Source organism: Taeniopygia guttata, chromosome 14 (genome assembly GCF_048771995.1).
Source record: "Taeniopygia guttata chromosome 14, bTaeGut7.mat, whole genome shotgun sequence".
In the NCBI taxonomy this organism is placed as follows: Eukaryota; Metazoa; Chordata; class Aves; order Passeriformes; family Estrildidae; genus Taeniopygia; species Taeniopygia guttata.
Genome location: NC_133039.1, coordinates 9383952 through 9402537, shown reverse-complemented (window position 1 = coordinate 9402537; position 18586 = coordinate 9383952). Strand labels below are relative to the sequence as shown.

Below are 18586 nucleotides of genomic sequence, written 5' to 3'. Positions count from 1 at the left end.
GTCTGGTACATGTAGCTGTCTGTGCAGCTCATCTCCTTTTGCCTTCATGAGGTTTTTAATTCCCTGCACTGTTTTTTGTGTAACTTCCTTATTTTGCTCTCGCCTGGGTATTCCTAGGAGGCTTTTGTTGCACTTTGAATTTTCTCCCTGTCTCTAGCTCTGAACTGGATCTTTATGCAAGGTGGAAAAATTCCCAGGAGCTTCATATTAATCTTAAAGATCAGGCTTCAATTGTGCATCTCCCTTGTCCTGGCCCCTCAACAGGGAGGAATATTACCAAAGGCAGTTGCTATTTATTATGTCATGACATTTTTTGAATAAATGACTGTGCAACTGGACTCTGCTCTTAAATCCTTAATTGTGTCATTAAAGAGGTGTTTCATCTCCAGTGGGCTGAAATTGCTCTTTTCTGTGCTGTCAGATTGGGCTTTGTGTGTTTTACCCAACTCCATCTGTTTCCATTTTCAGGCATTGAGTGAGTGCTTTTCTATAGCATACAGGTGTCTTCTGCTTGAAACAAATCACAGAATGTAGATAATGGCCTGCTCTCATTTCAGCCCAGGGTGTGCAGTTGTAATTGCTGATAGACCTGTCATGTGTTACAAAGAGTCTGTGAAGTTCTGCTTTGATTTTGGAGTGAGTTGTTTCATTTAGAGAGCTGTAATCTGAATAATCAAGAAGTCGTACCTATTTCTCCCTGAAAGAGCTGTTTCCAGTTCTACATGTGGCTTGTCCTTTTAATTTGTTAATATTCTCTGAATGTCACAGAGCCATTATGAATAAAAACAGGCTGGAAATGCATTTGCATTACTATTATCTCATTAATCTGTTATCGATAATTGAAAAAAAAATGGTTGCAGAAAAGGCACTGTGATTATTCACACAGGTCTCAATTTATATAAATTTTTACATCAAAGGCACTGCAGGCAGCTGTTAGGGGAACAAGTTTCCATGTCATATGATTTAGACCTTGGCTATTTATGAAAAGTCACACTAGCTTATATAATTTAAATTCAGCACAGTTAATTATGTCCAGCTTTTAATAGAGATACATTTGTATGCCTGTTTCACATTTAAATTAGTTTAATTTGCATACAAAAATTAAAAATGTAGCTAATCTAACATAAGAATAGAGTAAATGTATATGTTTGTAGTTTTAATTTTATATTAGTTATGTAGCAGCAATTTGTCTTCTGTAGCCAAGATCTTTAATCAGCTGCAAGGTAAATAACAACTTCTTTTTCTAGGAATAGTAGTGGCGATGCAGCTATGTAAATAATGACCAGAAATTGCAGATATTTTTATTTCCTGGCTTTATCTGCCATTTTTGCCTTTGAGGCCACAACAAGCTCACACTATGTCCTCAGTTTCTGTTAACTTTTTCTCACTGGCACCTTTTCCCACTGCAATTGTCCTGGGTCTCTGAATTTTATCAGACATTAGATATGCCACTCAGATCTCTAATCACACTGAGGATGATGTCCTACAGAAGAGTAAATTGTATTTCTGTTGTATATAAAGGAGACCTTCACTGTTGAAACAGGGAGGAAGAAATCAGCCTCACAAGGACTGTGCCTCTGCCATAGGTCAAGTTGGCTTTGCTTGTTTATGCTATGTTATAATGCCAGATTTTCAACTCTTTGTTTCTTATGGAAAACCAGACAGAAAGTGAAAACAGTTAATTCTGTACATTTGGTTCCATTAGAGTTGCTTTAACTAACATAGTTCATAGTCCCTTTCTAGGGACTTCTCAACTGTTCTCTGGAAACTGGGCTTGAAGAAAACAAACCAGGATGTCAACTGTAAATCCTCATCAGCAAAGTCAAGCAGAAAGTTGGCAAACATCTGCCAAGTGGCTGATTTTGTGTTTTGTGTGGCAGTGCCAGTGTGGGAGAGCTGCTGTTTGTGTTTTTCCTGATCAAGTAACACTTTGCAGGCTTTGCCTGAGGACTCCTCCCTGTGCCTCGGAATTCAGGGTTGGCAGTGGCAGGTAACCCTGAGCTGAACGTTTTAACTTCCCTCCATCCTGTTTTCTTTCTGCTTGCACATGCAGGTGGACACACAGGCGCTGGTACCAAAAAGTGGGGGGAAGAGATTTTGTAGCAAATATGAGCAAAATCAGCAGTGATAAACCTGAATTGTTCAGTTGTTCAAGAGGGCTTTTGGCAACTCTTAGTGCCATCCTTGTTCTTTCATGCAGGTTTCATAATAGCAGTGGCTGTGCCCTGATGCTACTACAGTGTAGAAACAGGTTTTTGCTTTTCAATTTCAAAGCAGAAAAGATTCAGAACAGTAATATTGAGTATGGTTTTGTAACAAATGTTTTACCAAGAAAAGTATATTAATAGTATCCTGAAGTCAACTACTTTAAAAATCAACTGTGAATCTGAGGGAGTTTGTTTTTCTCCTTAAGCAGACCCTATAAATATTTTGTGGACTTTAAACATCCAAAAAGATATTTTGGAGTTAGAGGATGGATTTGTTATGTGACCTTCGGTACATGACTCAACTTCCCTCTGCCTTGGTTTTACCTGATGTAAAATGAGCTGTTAGCACCTTGGAGGAGGTAGTTGTGTTAGGAAGTGGAATTCCTATTTGTAGAGTATTCTGAGATTTTGGAAGAAAGGTGCTATAGAAGTGCCTTTTGCATTGCTTCTGTATCTTGATCAGTAAAAATATGATTTAAAGATATCACTGTTGTGTTTGAAAAAGAAATAAAAAATTATAATTACAACATAGCCAAATAATAATAGAAGGGCTTTAATTCTGAGTGTTATTGTGTTCCTTCTTCTAGATATCTAATTATAAAAATATTCTCAGTTTCAATATTTCTGTAAGGTTTCTACTTTTTTAAGGTGCTACACCCATAAATTTAGTTACTGTTTTACTGTTCATCTGGAAAAAAATGTTGAAATATGAATTTTTTTCCAGCCTTAAGTGTGAGCCTGGCATGACATGGAAGTTTCACATCTTTCTTCATAATCCATAGTTAAGTAACAAAAGCATGGAAACCAGTGAGTCTCTTACCAAGTAAATACCATGGATGAAAATATGTTTTCTTAAATATCAGTGGCAAAAATCCTTGTGGCTGCCAAAGGGCCAGAATTTTTCAGTGAGCTTATTTGACTATAAGCCCTATTTGAGAGGTGGCCCTGAAACTGTGTAACGTTCTGTTCCCCAGCTTAAGTAGTCTTCAATGTCACTGTGTCAGCACTGTGGCATAGAGTCATGTGGCCATGCCTTGTCATTGTGAATGCTTTCTTTTTCTTGTAAAATATTGCATGTGGTTTTAACTCTTACTAACTGACAATGCTCTTTTCTCTGTGAGTCCATAACACGGCTCTGAATATTCACACCACTTACAGCTGTGGGAGAAGGTAGAATCCTGAAAGACAATGCTGTCCTACAGTTTTTGTGAAAACAGGCTCCTAGGAGTGGGAAGAAGCCTCTGAAGTAAGAGAAGAGAATCCAAAAGGAGTGACCCCTTATAAAAGCTCTTAAGACACTAAAAGAACAAAATCAAAACCCCAAAACTTCCATGTGAGCTTACAGTTGCAGTCAAAGATATCAAAATATGTAGGGACACTGTTTCTCACTAGATGTTTGCAGAAATATTTGTTATCTGAATGTATTTTAAGAACTGGTTTGTGAAATGCAGAGCTTTATTCTAGCCAAAAAGCCTATTTCAAATGAAGGGCTAGCGATGAAGAAAGCAAGCCAGTGGAAAGTGCTGAGGACAGGACAGCAACAGAATTGCTACAGTGCCAGAGCTGAAATGGAGTGCCTGTTTGTGGGAAGTTTCTCTGTGAGGCTGTCCCTATGTTCTGTACAGCAGTTTGTAACAAGGCTTTGCTTCCACGGCCATGGGTTTGCTGAGGCTGTGGTGTCATTACCTGAAGCTGTGGGAAACTTCTCTTTCTCTAAGTAATGGAAGTAAAACTCAAGGAAAGACAGAAGGGTAATGAATCCTGACTCAGAGACAACACGAGAATTTTCCTCAGGGAAATACTGGGCTGCTGCCTCTGGTGGTGCTGTTGATCCTCTCTGAGTGTGTGATTGCTTATTAATTTACCTTTCCAAGGTAGCATCTAAGACAATATATTCAAAGGCTTCTGGGACATAAACCAGCTCTGTGTGAGAGTTCTTGCAGGATTTCATCTGAAGATCAAAGAAATATCATTTGTACACTAGCACAAGTTTATTCTTGGGTGAGGAGAAAAAACTCAGACAGAGGTTGTATTAGCTGCCCCTAGGTATGAATTGGATCCAATAAATTCACAGAAAAATGTATTCCATGCAGTAAAACAAATAAGTAATGACCTGTGTTTTGAATTAAATGGCTCACCAACTATCATGGACCATAGAAGAATTTGCTCTGCATAATATCAATATGGGTTGAAAAACAGACTGCATGGGGAAATTTCAGCTAGACAGGATTCTGTTGGTAGAATGGAGAATGGGCAGGTTGATGTGAGAGATCTGTCTGTGGCCAAGAGGACAGAGTGTGGCTGTTTCATGGCTGGTACAGTTCTCATCTCATAGGAACTAGGGTGGCTCTATACAAGTTGGGGCAATTTTAAACCGTACTCAATCTCAAGAAAGGACAAATGCCATTTAAAATAATTTTTACAGCCTTCCTTCTCATTCTTTTTTTGAGTTTTGAAAACTCAGAATTCAGCCTGTGGCCTGCATTGATTTCTGTCCTCAATATTTGGTTTTCTTTTAATACCATTTTGTCTTTATTCAAGACATTCTGAAAATGAAGACCATTTTATGTCTTTGGATTCTTTCCCACGGTTTTTATTTCCTACTACTGTAAGAGGTAAAGAAAAACACATAATGCATAGAACCCCACATAAGTTTTGTAGAACCTACTTTTTGTGGCTCAGTGTTATTCCTCTCCTGGCCCTCTTTACCACTTCATCTATTTACTGATTTCTTACAGTGATCTGGAGAGAGACCAAGCATGAAAAGAAAAACCATATCAACCTTTTCTTCTCAGACATTGTTTGAAAAGAGCTTGTCCACCTCCAGACACAAGACTACATTTTGTTTTCCCAGTGAAATAAAATTATTTCAAGATATGAGACATGAAAAAAGATAAATATGTAGGCCCAAACATTTCTTTTCTTCTTTTGATTATTTTTATGACAGTTTATGAAAGGCTGAAGAGGCCAGAATATTTCTGGGTTTTGAGACGCATTAGGAATGGTTTAGGACAGGAATGTAATTAGACTGGGTAAGTGAAGCCTCCAGTCTCAGCAATGCTCTTTAACCCCCACAGCAACGTCTGCTGCCTGGCTGGGATCACTGAGATAGATTTTGATGGACTCCTCAGGCATCAGACAGGATGTGTGGTTCACCAGAAGCAGGATTGCCATTCCCTGGAACACAAAAGTAGCCACATGTCTGGGAGCAGAAGTGTTCCTCTTCTGACAACGTGCCAAAAAGCACAGCACTGCAAAGTCTGGTTTTTTTCTTTCTCTTTTCCCAAATGTTTATTTACTGTGTGAGTTTAGGCAGGTTTCTCCTTGGACATGTAAAACAGATTTTCCAGCTGGGCTTTTTATACTTGCCTGCATTGATTTACATAGTATTAAATTGCAATATTTATGATTCAATTTTGCAAAGTGCTGCAGTGATATTGTGATTTTGTTTTGATCAAAATACTCCAGACATACACACATTTCTGCCTAACCTAGCGACCAGTGGCATGCAGATACTTGAACCTAACCAGTATACGAAAAACAAGACTTTTCCTGACTAATCAGAGTATAGGCTCCATTAACCTGGAAACAAATGGTGGCTGATTCATGGTAAATTAACATTGGAATTGTAAATGCTTTTAGCAAGCATGAAATCTGTTGCATGCAGATAGACAAAGATCACACTTCTTGGTTGTATCCTCAAGTGATTTAACATTTTAAATTCAAGCACCAACATGCTAAACTGCTGGTTCAGTATTGTACAATGAATGATAAATTTTAGAAGAAAGTAAGAGCATCAATTCTATTCTTGATCAAAGGGATAAAATTGTAAAAGAAGTCTAAGAGAATTATGTATTAAAATCTCTGAATTTTCTTTGAAAATGCAGCCAGTGTCTGTCTTGTAACTGTAAATCTGTTTTTTCATTATTTTTTTTCCTTAAACCCTCTAAGCTGGTGGCTTTCATGACATCTACAATGGCAAATAAATATGAAAAGTGAAATATTTATTTAATTTTATCTCCTTTAAGCATATTTATCAGATTTTTTACTGGAAACCTTATATATGGTATAAAAACTTGCCTTTTGAAACAGAAACTATCTCAGGAGTTATGCTGTCATGCTTAACTTCTGAATAAAGCATGACTGCAGCATAAACTGATTTAGGAAAGGAGGGTTTGGCTTGCTTTCTGAAAATGCTGTCCAAAGCCAAAGAGGTTAACACTTAGGAGATTTGCTTAAAAGGCTTCTTCCACTTCTTCCTCCAGTAATCTTTCTTGCTTTTTCACCGGGTGGTTTTTAATGCTTCTCAGGATAAATCTGATTGTGTCAGAAGTTTTGCAACGCTTCCATACATCAACAATAACACCAAATTGTTTGCAAACGTTTTGGTTGGTGAGGACCTTCTGTTTGTCTAAGGGCAGAGCCTCCTCAGGGGCTGCTCCGTGTGCCTCTGCAGGAGCAGCAGGCAGAGCTGCACCCAGAGCTCTGCCAGGCAGAGCTGCACCCAGAGCTCTGCCCCAGCCAGGGCTCCCTGCAGCTGCTCGGGGGCACACAGGGGCTGCCCTGGCTCCTGCACACAGGGGGGACGTGGGGCACAGCAGAGCAGAGCTCACCGTGTTCTGCAGGGGGTTTGCACCTAAGAAAGCCTGCTTGGTTTTCCTTCAGGTGTCAATTTACCTTATCTAACATTGAAACAGCTCTGCTATTCCTGACCATATTTATTTGTAATAACTGTTCTTAGCATGAGCATAATGGAATTTTCTTTTCACACATTGCTGTTGGCGCTCTTTGGTGTGCTCAATTTTGTTTTCAATTTTAATACTTTTGATTGATATTTTTGTTTCTTTTAGTATACTGCTGGTTATAACTCTTACATATGTCTGAATCAGCTACAGATGAGCTGCAAATACCAGATGTGATCACATAGGAAGCTGCATGAGACCACAGAGGACCCAGTTTGGAGTCTGAACATGTAATTAAGATGTGGTTTTAGTGCTGAAATAGACTTGCATGTTTCTGCCTTTCGACTGCCATCATACTAGGTTTACACTATTATTTCTTGACATGAAGAAAGGCCTACAGGCTTTTTGAATTGTACTGGTTAAATGAAAAAAAATAAGTCCCAGGGATGTAATGGCTCTTTTTTGCTTAATTTATTTTTATTTTATGTGTTTCTTAACTGCTTTAATTTGAAAGGATTTTTAGTAATTTTTCTGCGTTGAAGTTGCTTTTTCCCCCAAAATAGTAATAGTTCTGGCATAAGTAGTTTCTATTAGAAAGTTATGTTTTTCTACTCTTTTCTCAGGAGAGAAAAAAAAAGGAATGAAGTAATTTCATAGTTATACATATTGAGTTATGAATTTTTCTTCTTTTCCTGTCTCCCTCTTTTTAGACTCTATGGCATTCGTATCCTTAAATTCTTGAACATGGTTGCCAGAGGTTTCCAAACTAGAGATGTGTGCCAAACGGAAAGGAACTCATATTCCCTGGCAATTCCCAAACTTGCCCTGTCAGAAGAAAATGAGTTCCTTTAGGTGTTCCTGCAGCTTAGGCCAGGTCCAAGGCAGAGCCCTCACATAAGGCAGTAGCATCAGTGACTGACAGCCAGCCCAGGAAGAATTGGAAATGCAGCTTCCTGCCATGAATAGTTAATAGTGACACACCAGACTGCAGCCACAGAGGAGTGTACAGCTCCTCTCTCCCCTTTTCCCCAGGAACTGCAATCATATCAATTGCTGGGGAAAATGAGCAGCAGCAGTGCTGAGCTGCAGCTCTGCCTCCTCCCCTGTGGCAGGGCTGCTCTCCACAGTAGCACCTTCCATAGCCTAGAAAGCTTTGCAAACCTTCCCACTGCAAAACCTACCTGTTGTACTTCATATTTTCCTTAGAATGGAAACAAATGATACCTTTGTGGTGATTTTTTTAATGCTGTAGTATTGTAACTACTACATATCATATTTTCCCCTTATTCTTCTTCAAATAAGCTGTTAGAGAAAGACTTTTGCAGAAATTAACTGTACATTGCAAATCATGTTACTGCTCTTCCTCCCTCCATGCCTCAAGCCCTTTGTTCTTATAGTATGAATGTGTAGGAATAAAGTAATGGTCTCTGTGACTTTATGTGTGCAATTTCTTAAAAACACATTTACTGTCTTTAGAGCCCCCTTTGCAGAACCAAAATAGCAGACAGACAATTGCTGCTATTTATATGATATTGTTAATAAGGGATTCATTCCTATCAGTTGTCTTACTATCTTTTGTGTTCATTGGTAATCCTGAAGAACATTGCACTCTGCTTTTGACATATATCCATGTACAAAGCTGAAAAGCCTTAAAATTATATCACACATTGAACACAGGTATGCAACTCTTCCTGCAAAAATATTGTCATACATTACCTACAAAGCTAATAGTCCAGAGGGAAGAATGGGTGGAGTATGTTAAAAACAAGTAGTACAATGTGTAGGCTCCATGGTGGGAACTGTTAAAAGCCACACTTCAGATTCAATCTAGATTGGAGTTGGGATCCCACAGTGTTGCTATTTATCTGCAGGTATTCACAGTTGTTTTCATATCTTTAGGATCAATCTCTATCTTAGCTTAAATAATTGATAAAAAAATTGCATTGCGGAATGAAAAGTATTTTTATATTACAAAATAAAACAGTTACAGAGAGGGATGTTTAGGAAGGGCTGCAAGTGAAAATGCTCAGCATAGTTAGGCTTTGTCACCACATGAGCTGAGCCTTGTTTTTGTTGGCTCACTTTTATTGCCTGAGCATAAAATTTCACTCATGTCTTCGCATCACTTAATATGTAAAAAATCTCATACATAATTCTTCAGCATTTCATAGAAATAGGCTGGAATAACCCGTGTTTGATTCAGATTTACTTCCTTTCTTCCTGGGGTTGCCACTGAGCTCAATAGATGGAAATAAACCTGTTTACTGTAAGCTTGTTTCCTGTGAAGGCTCTACCTTCAAGGCCAAAAGACAAGCAAAAGACAGCAACACCCCCATTCTCTAGCAGTCAGCTGGCTTTCTGGTACTCTTATTTTAGATCTCTCCATTATGTCTTATAAATATGAGATTTTTGTTTCATTTTTATTCATTATCACATAATAAGGATTTTTAAAATCAATTAGTTTCCAGAGAGTCAACCTAACTTTCAGTGAAAGGGTGTGAGTTCTCTATGGTGCATAACTGATGGAATGTAGAGTGGTGTTTATAAGTTGAACTTTTATGAATGATTGGTGAAGATTTAGTTTTCACTATTTTAAGGTGCTGAAAACAAAATAAAAGAGGCTATTTCTCTGTGGTAAGGGAGCATAGGTGCAAAGAATATCATCAAAAACAAGAATTAAGATGCACAGATTTATATTTGCTCTTTTGGCATGAAAAGGAGGTTAAGATTTAATAACTTCTTATGAATATTCTTCAGCCATTACATAACTAGAGAGTGAACCAAGTTCAGAAAAACCCAATTGACTAGGTGTGAGTCCAACCCACAGAATTAAAAGTTTAAAGTTTAAACCTGAACTAAATACACCTCAAGGTCAGATTTCCTTTCTTTCCTAAGTTCAATGTGTTGCTAAAGTCTAAGAAATGAGCCAACATAAATGGCAGTGTTTAAGAGAATCCTATTTTGGTGCTAAAACTGCTTCTTGTAAAAGGACTGTTTGCAGTTTCCTTCCACCTGCCATGATGTCGCTTCTGCCAAGACCAACATATCCCCAAAGTTCACAAATCTGCCTGTTTGCTAGAGGATGGAATGGGCAATGGCTGCTTGGAAGTCTGATTGCTTAGAGCACAATTCCCCATCCTCAGAAAGAATATCCTCCTGTAGATTTTATGGTAAAATGTTGGTTTTTAAACAGCCAAAAAAGAATGTCAGCAAAGCAGATGATTTAGCTCACAATACTGAGGCTCTGCACAAATACCACATTTATAATTAAAATATGAGTACTTCACTGGAAGAAGAAATTAGTGTTCTGGATGATAAAACAGAAAAATATTTTGATCAAGACTCTCCAAGCGTTTTGTATTTACCTATGACAGTGTGCCTGTGAGTATCAGAAGCCAATTGGGTAAATAGCAGATAAAATAATTAAATTATTTAGTGGAAGCAATAAAAGGTCTTGTAATTTGATCTGCATGCACTGGGCAGGCTGTGAAATTTGCTGGGTATCATCAGACGATGTGGGTGAAAGAAGTGATGCTCCACTTCCTCTGGCTGAGGAACGGGAAGGCTGAGGGAAGCTGCTGGCAGGGGGTTGGCAAAGCGAGGCTTGCTCCTAGTGCTGCTTGGCTTTTCTCTTGTGCGTGAAGTAGAAACAAGGATTAAAATATGAAAGGCTTCACTAACAAATGAACACTCAAAACTTTCAAAATCTCCAGCCACACTGGGATTAGCAAGTAATAATAATAAAAAGATACCCAGCTTTTATGTCACACTTTCTTGAGCCAGATCTGTAGTTCCAGTGTTGAGTTGTGTAGATTGCCTAGTCGAGCATTATTTATGACACAGCACATACCTCTGGATCTATTAAATCATTATCTGAATCACCCTCTGGATATTACAAGTGATGCTTTAATCTGTGCTTCCCTGTTTTTCATGGTGTTAAATCCAGTGAGATACTCCTATGCCCCAGATTTTTTTTTTGATCTGGCTTTGTGTAACTGCTTATGGAAGTGGTAACTTAAAATATTTTTTGTCTTTGAAAAGAAAGCACAATTCCTTTTTCAGCCTTCCAAAGAAACATGAATATTTACCTCAACAGTGTGACTGTTGATATAGGAAAGTAAATTAATACAAACATGTTGGGTCCAATAAATTTGTAGTTCTGCTTTTTCTAAAAGTGGACTGTATCAAACCTGTGAATGCATGTTGTGTGTTTCCATTTTTCCAATTACAGTGTTTCTTTCCAGGCCAGAGCACAGTGAACTACAGGGAATGGTACAGAGTCTCATGGTGAGAGACAGAGCTTGTACCAGCACAGAGTTACAGCCATTTCTATGGAAATTGAAAGTTTGAAGCTCGGGAGAAAGCAGCAACAAATTTCCCATCAGACAGGAAGATGGTTCAAAGCTAACAGCCCGGAGCTAACTTTGGCTGATCCTCCCTGTGACTCCTTCTCTGCGTGCTGAGGACACAGGACCAGGTCAGTTTGCTCATATGCTTCACCTTTCTGGGGAGTTGTTGCCTGGTGCCTTGGCACATTTGTGGCCGCACTACTTTCTGCAGGGACCTAACCAGGAGATATTTATTCTTTAAGTGTCATATTTGCAGAATCTCACTTTGCAGTTTTGCAACTGCAAGCAGAGCTGGATCACAGTCTGATGTTTCCTCTGGGATCAAAGAACTGTGCAGCTTCAAGAAATGCTGGGAGCTGTAGACTCAGAGATGTGATGGTGGGTCTGCTGCCAATTATATCCTCCTAGCTTCACTATATCAAATCAATTAGATCTGATTTAATCCCACAGGAGACTAACAACTCCCAGCATCAGGGAAGGCTTTCTCGGTCTGTGTTTCAGGAAGGAATTCTGTCTACTGGATGTTTATTTTGTCTTTTTTTTGACAATGTCCAGTCACTTCCTCAAATGTTTGTCTGTATGTGTGAGAAGGGAATAAGAAAATTCATGAAAGAAACAGAAAATCATGTTAAACTGTAGAAAAATTTGTATTCTCGGTTTTTACTGGCATGTTTGTGCACCTCTCCAGCAGCTGAATGATCATTTTCTGAGTCCTCTGGGGATTTAGAAGTTGGGTTTGGAGTATTTTTTCATTTCTGCAAGAAGGTCTAAAGATATTTAATAACTTTGCTCCCTGAAATTCGGGAAAGAAAATTAACTGTTACTGAGCCAGATTTGCAGAACAGTGTGACTGGATAAATAACTAATAACTCAGGATAAAAATGAGGTCTGTTTGATCTCTAGGAAACTCTTATGCAACAGGATGGACTACAGCTCTTACAGTTTAGTAGAGTGGAATTTGAAGTTGGATTGTTCATGCTTTCCAAATGAATGTCCAAATGATGTGCATAAAAATTTGTGATGAGCTACCTTTGTATGTCCTGGGACTTGAATTTCATGAAGGTGTTCAGCTACAAGATCTCCATCCACTTGTAGCTTTAGGCATGTCAGTATTGCTTAAGTGAGCAATAACCATTTAAGCATGGAGTAAAAACATGGTTGATGAACTGGAAATAAGACTAATTTATGCAGAAAAACCTCTTTCTGCACTTTTCACATAAATAATCAAATACTGCAAAAGCACTGAAGAAAATCAGGATCATGTTTTCTCAGGTGACCAAAAAATGGAAATTTCTAAACACTGGGTGTTTATTGCCCCACAAAATTCAATGACCACTTCTGTTGGGACTGGTCCTGGAGCTTGTTAACCCTTTTCCCTTAGACAGTGTCTCACATTCTGAGGTGGGAAAAATTTGGCACTGTTGAAAAGAGATTCTGTGCCTTGAAAATGGAAATATAATGGATGAACAGAGTGCACCTCACAATAAGTCAGAGCAGTCAGCCAGTAGGCTAGAGATGCTAGGAGGCAAATTTCTTATCTATTTGTTCAGGAAATGCTTGCTCTGTCTAATTTTCCAAGTGGTCCTCTGCCTTCTGCTGATTATTCCCTGGTGGTGTGTGTGCCAAGGTAGAAGGAGAATAAAATTGTAGTGCACTAAGGAAAACAGTAAGCACATCTCAATTCACCAGTACATTGCTGTACTCCAGGCACTCATCTGAGAATATAAAATATGCACAGAATGTCCTCACATCATTCAGAGATGTAAATGCCAGCAGACAGGCTGAGGAAAAGGTGAATTTGGTCAACAACCATGGTCAGTATTTAAGGAATTCTGGAGACTGCAGCAAAGAAAGGAATTCCTAACAAGAAATAAGGACAACATCCTCTTTCACTGAGTGTAAAAGTGTTTAGTTGTGCACTTTGAGATTATTCAAGTAAAAATATTTAGTTTTTTAAAGCTAAAGGCATCCACAGCAGCCTTTTCAGCACTCTCCTCCCCTGTGGTGCTGAATCAGACACTGCAATGCACACATTGCATGGCACACATGCATGAGCAGTCCATGACTCTGCTAAGCTCTGTCACCTGGAGTATGAGGTGTAGCTTTAAAATTGCTTCCTGGGGATCAGCTTGCTCTCACTACCAAGGTGTTGGTCATTCTTACTCAGTAGCACAATGCAAATTGATAGCAAGGGCTCTCTTGTCTCTTGTTTTCACAAGCACTTGAATCTTTACTGAAGCTAATGGAGAACCTGAACATGATCAAAAAAGAGATTAATGTGACTCACTACTTTTCCATAAACTGAATTTTCACAGCAGACAATCACTGAGGAATGAGTAGCTCAATTCTAAAATGAGCCATATTTTTAGGACATCTGTAGTTCAGAAGAAAGCAGCTGTGTAGAAATTAATTTAATACTGCCTCTGGTAAAGCTTCACTTTTTCAGTTATCTAAACTTCTTACCACTTATGGCCACATTCTGATGAGGGATATTAATGTACTACAGCTACAGTTGCTGCAAAACATTAGAACTGCTTCTTCCTCCATTATTAAAGAAAGGGTTCTTAAAGAAAAGGGTTAAGCATAGTGGACTACACCCAAACAATGTGATCATGCAGAGTAAGGGGCACCTAAATAAATATGGTTTTGCCTCAAATGCATGGAGAAATATAGAACACATCCCTTATTACGTTTCTCTTGTGGCAAATGAATGTACCCTCAAGACATTATCAATGAATGCAAAAGGGAATGGGCTACACACACTCATTAACCTGCTGTGGGGATCCACAAATACAAGTCTGAATGTTGGCAGGCAAAAAATGCCTTGCCCTGTGACATGAGGTCAGGGTGAACTTGGTCTGTGTCTGGTTGCTCAAGAGATGTTGTCAGGTTAAATTTGTACTGGCGGGTTTGATGCTGGCCAGCTCCTTTTTTCGTTTTCAGACCTCTCCAAAAGCCAGCACAAACCCTGCAGTCTGGAGAGCTGGATGTCAGTGTGGCCACACACCTGGGCCTGGCTGGCATCAGGGAAAAACCTCTTTGTGACCTTGGGTTGTACTCAGGGCGTACTCTTGGGAGGAATCAGGGCCTTGAGAGTCTGAAAATGCTTGAAAACCCCGTATATTTAGTTCTTGGTCCCTAAGTCCAGATAGAAGGCGTGAATGTGTAACAGTTTCAAAACATCTTTTGTTTTCTGCTGAGAAGTTTGGATCACAGTGCAGCACTTTTGTACTTGTGAAAATTTACCTGCATCTAAAACTTGGCAAAAAAGATAGATGGGAGGGGAAGAATATGGGAAAAGCATGGAAAGATGGTGCAATCCCCCTGGAAGATGTCCCTGAAATTATGTTTAATTTAGTTTAAGATTCTGAGAGGCATTATACAACTTCTGGAGCTGAAGTGCACAATCTTTCAAGGTTGATTTAACTGTATGGTTATAATCTAGCTGTTTTAAAACTTGTACTCAGACACACAAGAAATATATAAGTTCTAATTTCATAATTTTTTTAAAAGGCACATTTAGTGGCTCTTGGGCAGATGAGAGAAGTTTCTTAGAGTGTTTCATCACTCATTTTGTTATGCTTAAATACCTTTCAGCTTTAATGATTGGCTTGACCTAAATTGACATCTGAAAAACAAGCTCAGTATCAGTGCATAAATCTGTGATAATCACCACATCATTACATGGTAGCACCTTTTGAAGAAGGAATTGTGAAGCTGCTTGGTATTCAAAACCCAGGAGAAAGCTATTAACCCTTGTTTTTATAAACAGATTTAAAACACCACTTGTAAGAAATAAAACCAACAGGCTAAAGTAAAACTGAACTATTTGAGATGGGACTTTGATGCACATTTTGTTAGAGTTCTGGTATCCTGAAGTGCAGATAAAGGAATGTAAGTTTGTGATGAAAATTTTTTCTGGCATGGTGAAAACTCAATTCTTTAGTCAGAAAGCTCTGAGATGCTCTGCTCTTTTTCCAGATATGTATCTCTGTCAGGAAATAGGGAGAGTGGCATCACTGAATTTATGGGGAAACGATGTTAACATCTATATGTGAAAGCTAAGCAAGGGTTAGTGGGAAAAGGCGCCCCAGTTCTTAATGTATTATTGTCTAGAAGGGGCTTGTGTGAAGCAGGTATTTACAGCCCCTGAAAACTATTATAAACTTAGGCATTCAAGATGAAAATTATTTTGAATTCTTTACTCATTGTCATTTTCCCTACCCACAACTGTTTCTTTGAGGATGTTTCCTCATTTATTTAAAATAATATTAATCAGGCACAGAAATAAGCCACCACTGGGATCTTTATTAGGAGTTTTATCATGCACTAATTGTTTGAAATCAAAGATCTCAGAAAATTCCTCCAGTGATCTATTAATGAACACCTTGCAGGGAATGTGGAAGCTCTTACTTCAGAACTGTGTGAGTGCCTTCTCTTTTTAGAAATATTTAGCAGGTGTCTAAATCATAAGCTGTTTTTTTCTCTCATTTGTGTAGAAAGCTGTGGGAAATACACATCACAATGTGTATGTAGAGATATTATAGGGTATCTCAGGTTGGAAGGGACCCACAGGGACCATCAAGTCCCTACTCCTCACAGGTTTGGGACATAAAGAACTGGGCCTGAACCCCACGTGTACAGCACAGGTGAAACTTGCTGGAAGATGTCTTGCAGGGGCATGGGGTGGTTTTGTGTGCATGTATGAACTCACATCGTATCATCACCAGTCCTTGCATGTAATTTTCTTATCCCTTAATTGCAATCCTTGTCTTAATTTTCGTTGCATTCCCAAGTAACATGATATTCCATATTAAATTTGACCCTGATATAGTCCAGATGAGCAAGACCTTGTTTTCAGCTTGGAGGCAGGATGTCAGCTGAGTGAAGGGAGAGCCGTGCGTGCGCCGCTCACTTACCGACCGCCTTGAGAGACGCGTACTTGTTCAGCTCCTTGCCTGGGGGCTGCTGCTCGTACGGGTTTGTGATCTGGCCCAGGCTGGGGTATGAATGTTGATGTGCCATCTGAGGAAGGAGGGGAGATGTTGGCATGACATTATTCATCTGTGGTGGATCTGTATTAAAGAAAATCAACAAGCATTAAGTGAAAGGTAAATTAGACTTAAGGTTTTCACGTCATTGTTGAGAACAGATTAGACAAAATATGCCCTGAGATTTAATGCAACAAAACACTGTTTATTACAAAGTGGGAGTTTGAGTACAGCAGACCTGTACTTCGAACAGTTAATGATATGATTAAAAGCTGACAAGTAATTATGGCAACACACAATAATTTTTGTATAAGAAGATCTTTGAACTAAAAAATAGGTTTTCAAAACAATTAAACACCAACAATACTGAATTTGCTGCAGCATTAAGATACAAAGCTAAACATGGAGTTTGTTCCAAGTTAGATTGAATACAGGGCAGTAGAGTGGTTCTCTGCAGTAAAAGAGCCAGACTCATTTAAATTGGCTGAGGCTGCTGCACAGTCACAGTTACACTGCATTTAAAACCAGGAGCAGCTTCGTTATTTGCACAGCAGTATGCTGTATTTTGTAGACAAGCATCACAGTGTAAAATGTGCTTTTTTTGCCTCATGACTATCATTAGGTGATTTCTTCAAAACATACACTTTGTCCTTATGTTTTCTCCTCTCCCCTGATATTGCGTATTGTAATATTATACAAAGATCACACTTTCTGTAGCAGAAATACATCAAAACAGCATGTATTTCTTATGTAGAGTTTTATGCCACCACTAACCCTATACACTTTCTGAAATTGATTTCTTCCTTTTCAGTAGAGAATACATCCTGTATACTTTTCTTTCTAAGATAAAATTTATTTGTTGTTTCTAGGGTTCAGTTCCAGCCTCTAAAACATTTGATCATAATTGTGTGCTGCACTCAATTTGCAAACCTAAATTTCAACAGATTTCAACATGGTCAGTGTATCTTCTTTGCTGAGTCTTTCTCTAGGCTATGTATTTTGAGATATTTTGAGCTGATTGGCAATTCTAGAACCTTCTCATGGCTTCTTCAATCACAGACAAGCACATTTTTCTCCTCAATAAGACCATGGTGCTGTCTTGGTGACAATACAGTAACTCCCACAGCATCAAGCACAGCATAGAGATCATGTAGACAGAAAACTGGTCAGTTATGGGAAAGGCAGTTTATTGTGATGAATGGATTGGACCATCCTCAAAGTGCCCACAGGATCTGGCAGGAGCCAAATATCCCTGCAGTTTGCCAGATTTTAAGGGAATTGAGCCACCTGGCTTTCCACGGCTCATTAATAAGCAGGAGCTCTGAAGTCAGTTAACAGATTTACTGCTGGGAGAGAAAAGAAACCGAAGGTATTTTTTAACTTCTTCCCTGTCTCTGGTACCTGGTGCAGCCTCTGCTGTTCTCACGGGCTGTCCATGCTCATGCAGAGCTCTGCCCATCCCATACACCTGTGCCTAAGGTGGGAGGGGACCTTAGGTAACAGGACAAAAATGGTACCAGTGCTATCATCTAATAAAAGGATGATTCTTCTTGCTATTACTGATTCTTAATAAGGAAGAACCAAAAATTATAATCTTTTCTCTTTCAGAATTTCCCAAAAACTATTGGAACACCTTCTGAATCTTTTTTATTAGTTTATACCTTGAAAGGCTAAGTTGGTTAAGTCAGCAATTTCACAGAAAGAGTTGTTATTTTAAGGAACTGTTATTTTGCAGTAAGTAAAAAGTCTCAGTATATTTCTGTTCAGTTCTAGTACTGGCATGTCGGGGGCAACTGAGTGACTCCTAGTGCAGGAGTTTCTGCAATCCTATACCATTGCCATTCCATCTCTAGAGTACAGCTGAAGAAAACCTCTTAATAGAAAGGTTTGAACCAATGAATAGCTGACCACTCTTTCCAAACCATCCATACCTTCCAAATATCTCTCTCCTCTGACTGCATATGTGAGTGCACTTTGAGCAGGAATGCCAGCACAGCTGTATTTCAGTAAAGGGCAGCACTGAAGGTACCAGCATGGGTGGGACCTTCACTGTAAGGAAAGTGCCAACTTGTTAACCCTGCAGTCCTTGGTTTGTCTTCTGAGTAGAGCTAAATCAGTACGTCATGGATGCTACTGTTACGAAGTTCCCTTGTGGCAATTATTATTCAATATATCAAAACATGATTTCACTGTGTTAAAAATATCATGAGCACCACACTCACTGCTGAAATGACTTCCAGCCATGGAGACTTGTAAAAAAAATGTAAATAAAGCATAGCTAGCTACGACAGGTTTCTGTGTGTGTTTCTTACTTAGATATATCAGTTTTATTCGGTCATCTCTCTAAACACAGTGGA

The 18586-nt window shown here is 38.9% G+C and overlaps 1 protein-coding gene across 1 annotated transcript in view; it reads right to left on the bottom strand.

The window, feature by feature from the left end:
• Nucleotides 1-18586, bottom strand: part of SHISA9 (shisa family member 9) — a 176591-nt gene that overhangs the window by 3801 nt on the left and 154204 nt on the right. The window contains 1 exon segment of the mRNA XM_002197627.7: nt 16158-16313. Coding sequence (XP_002197663.2) covers nt 16158-16313 — 156 coding nt within the window.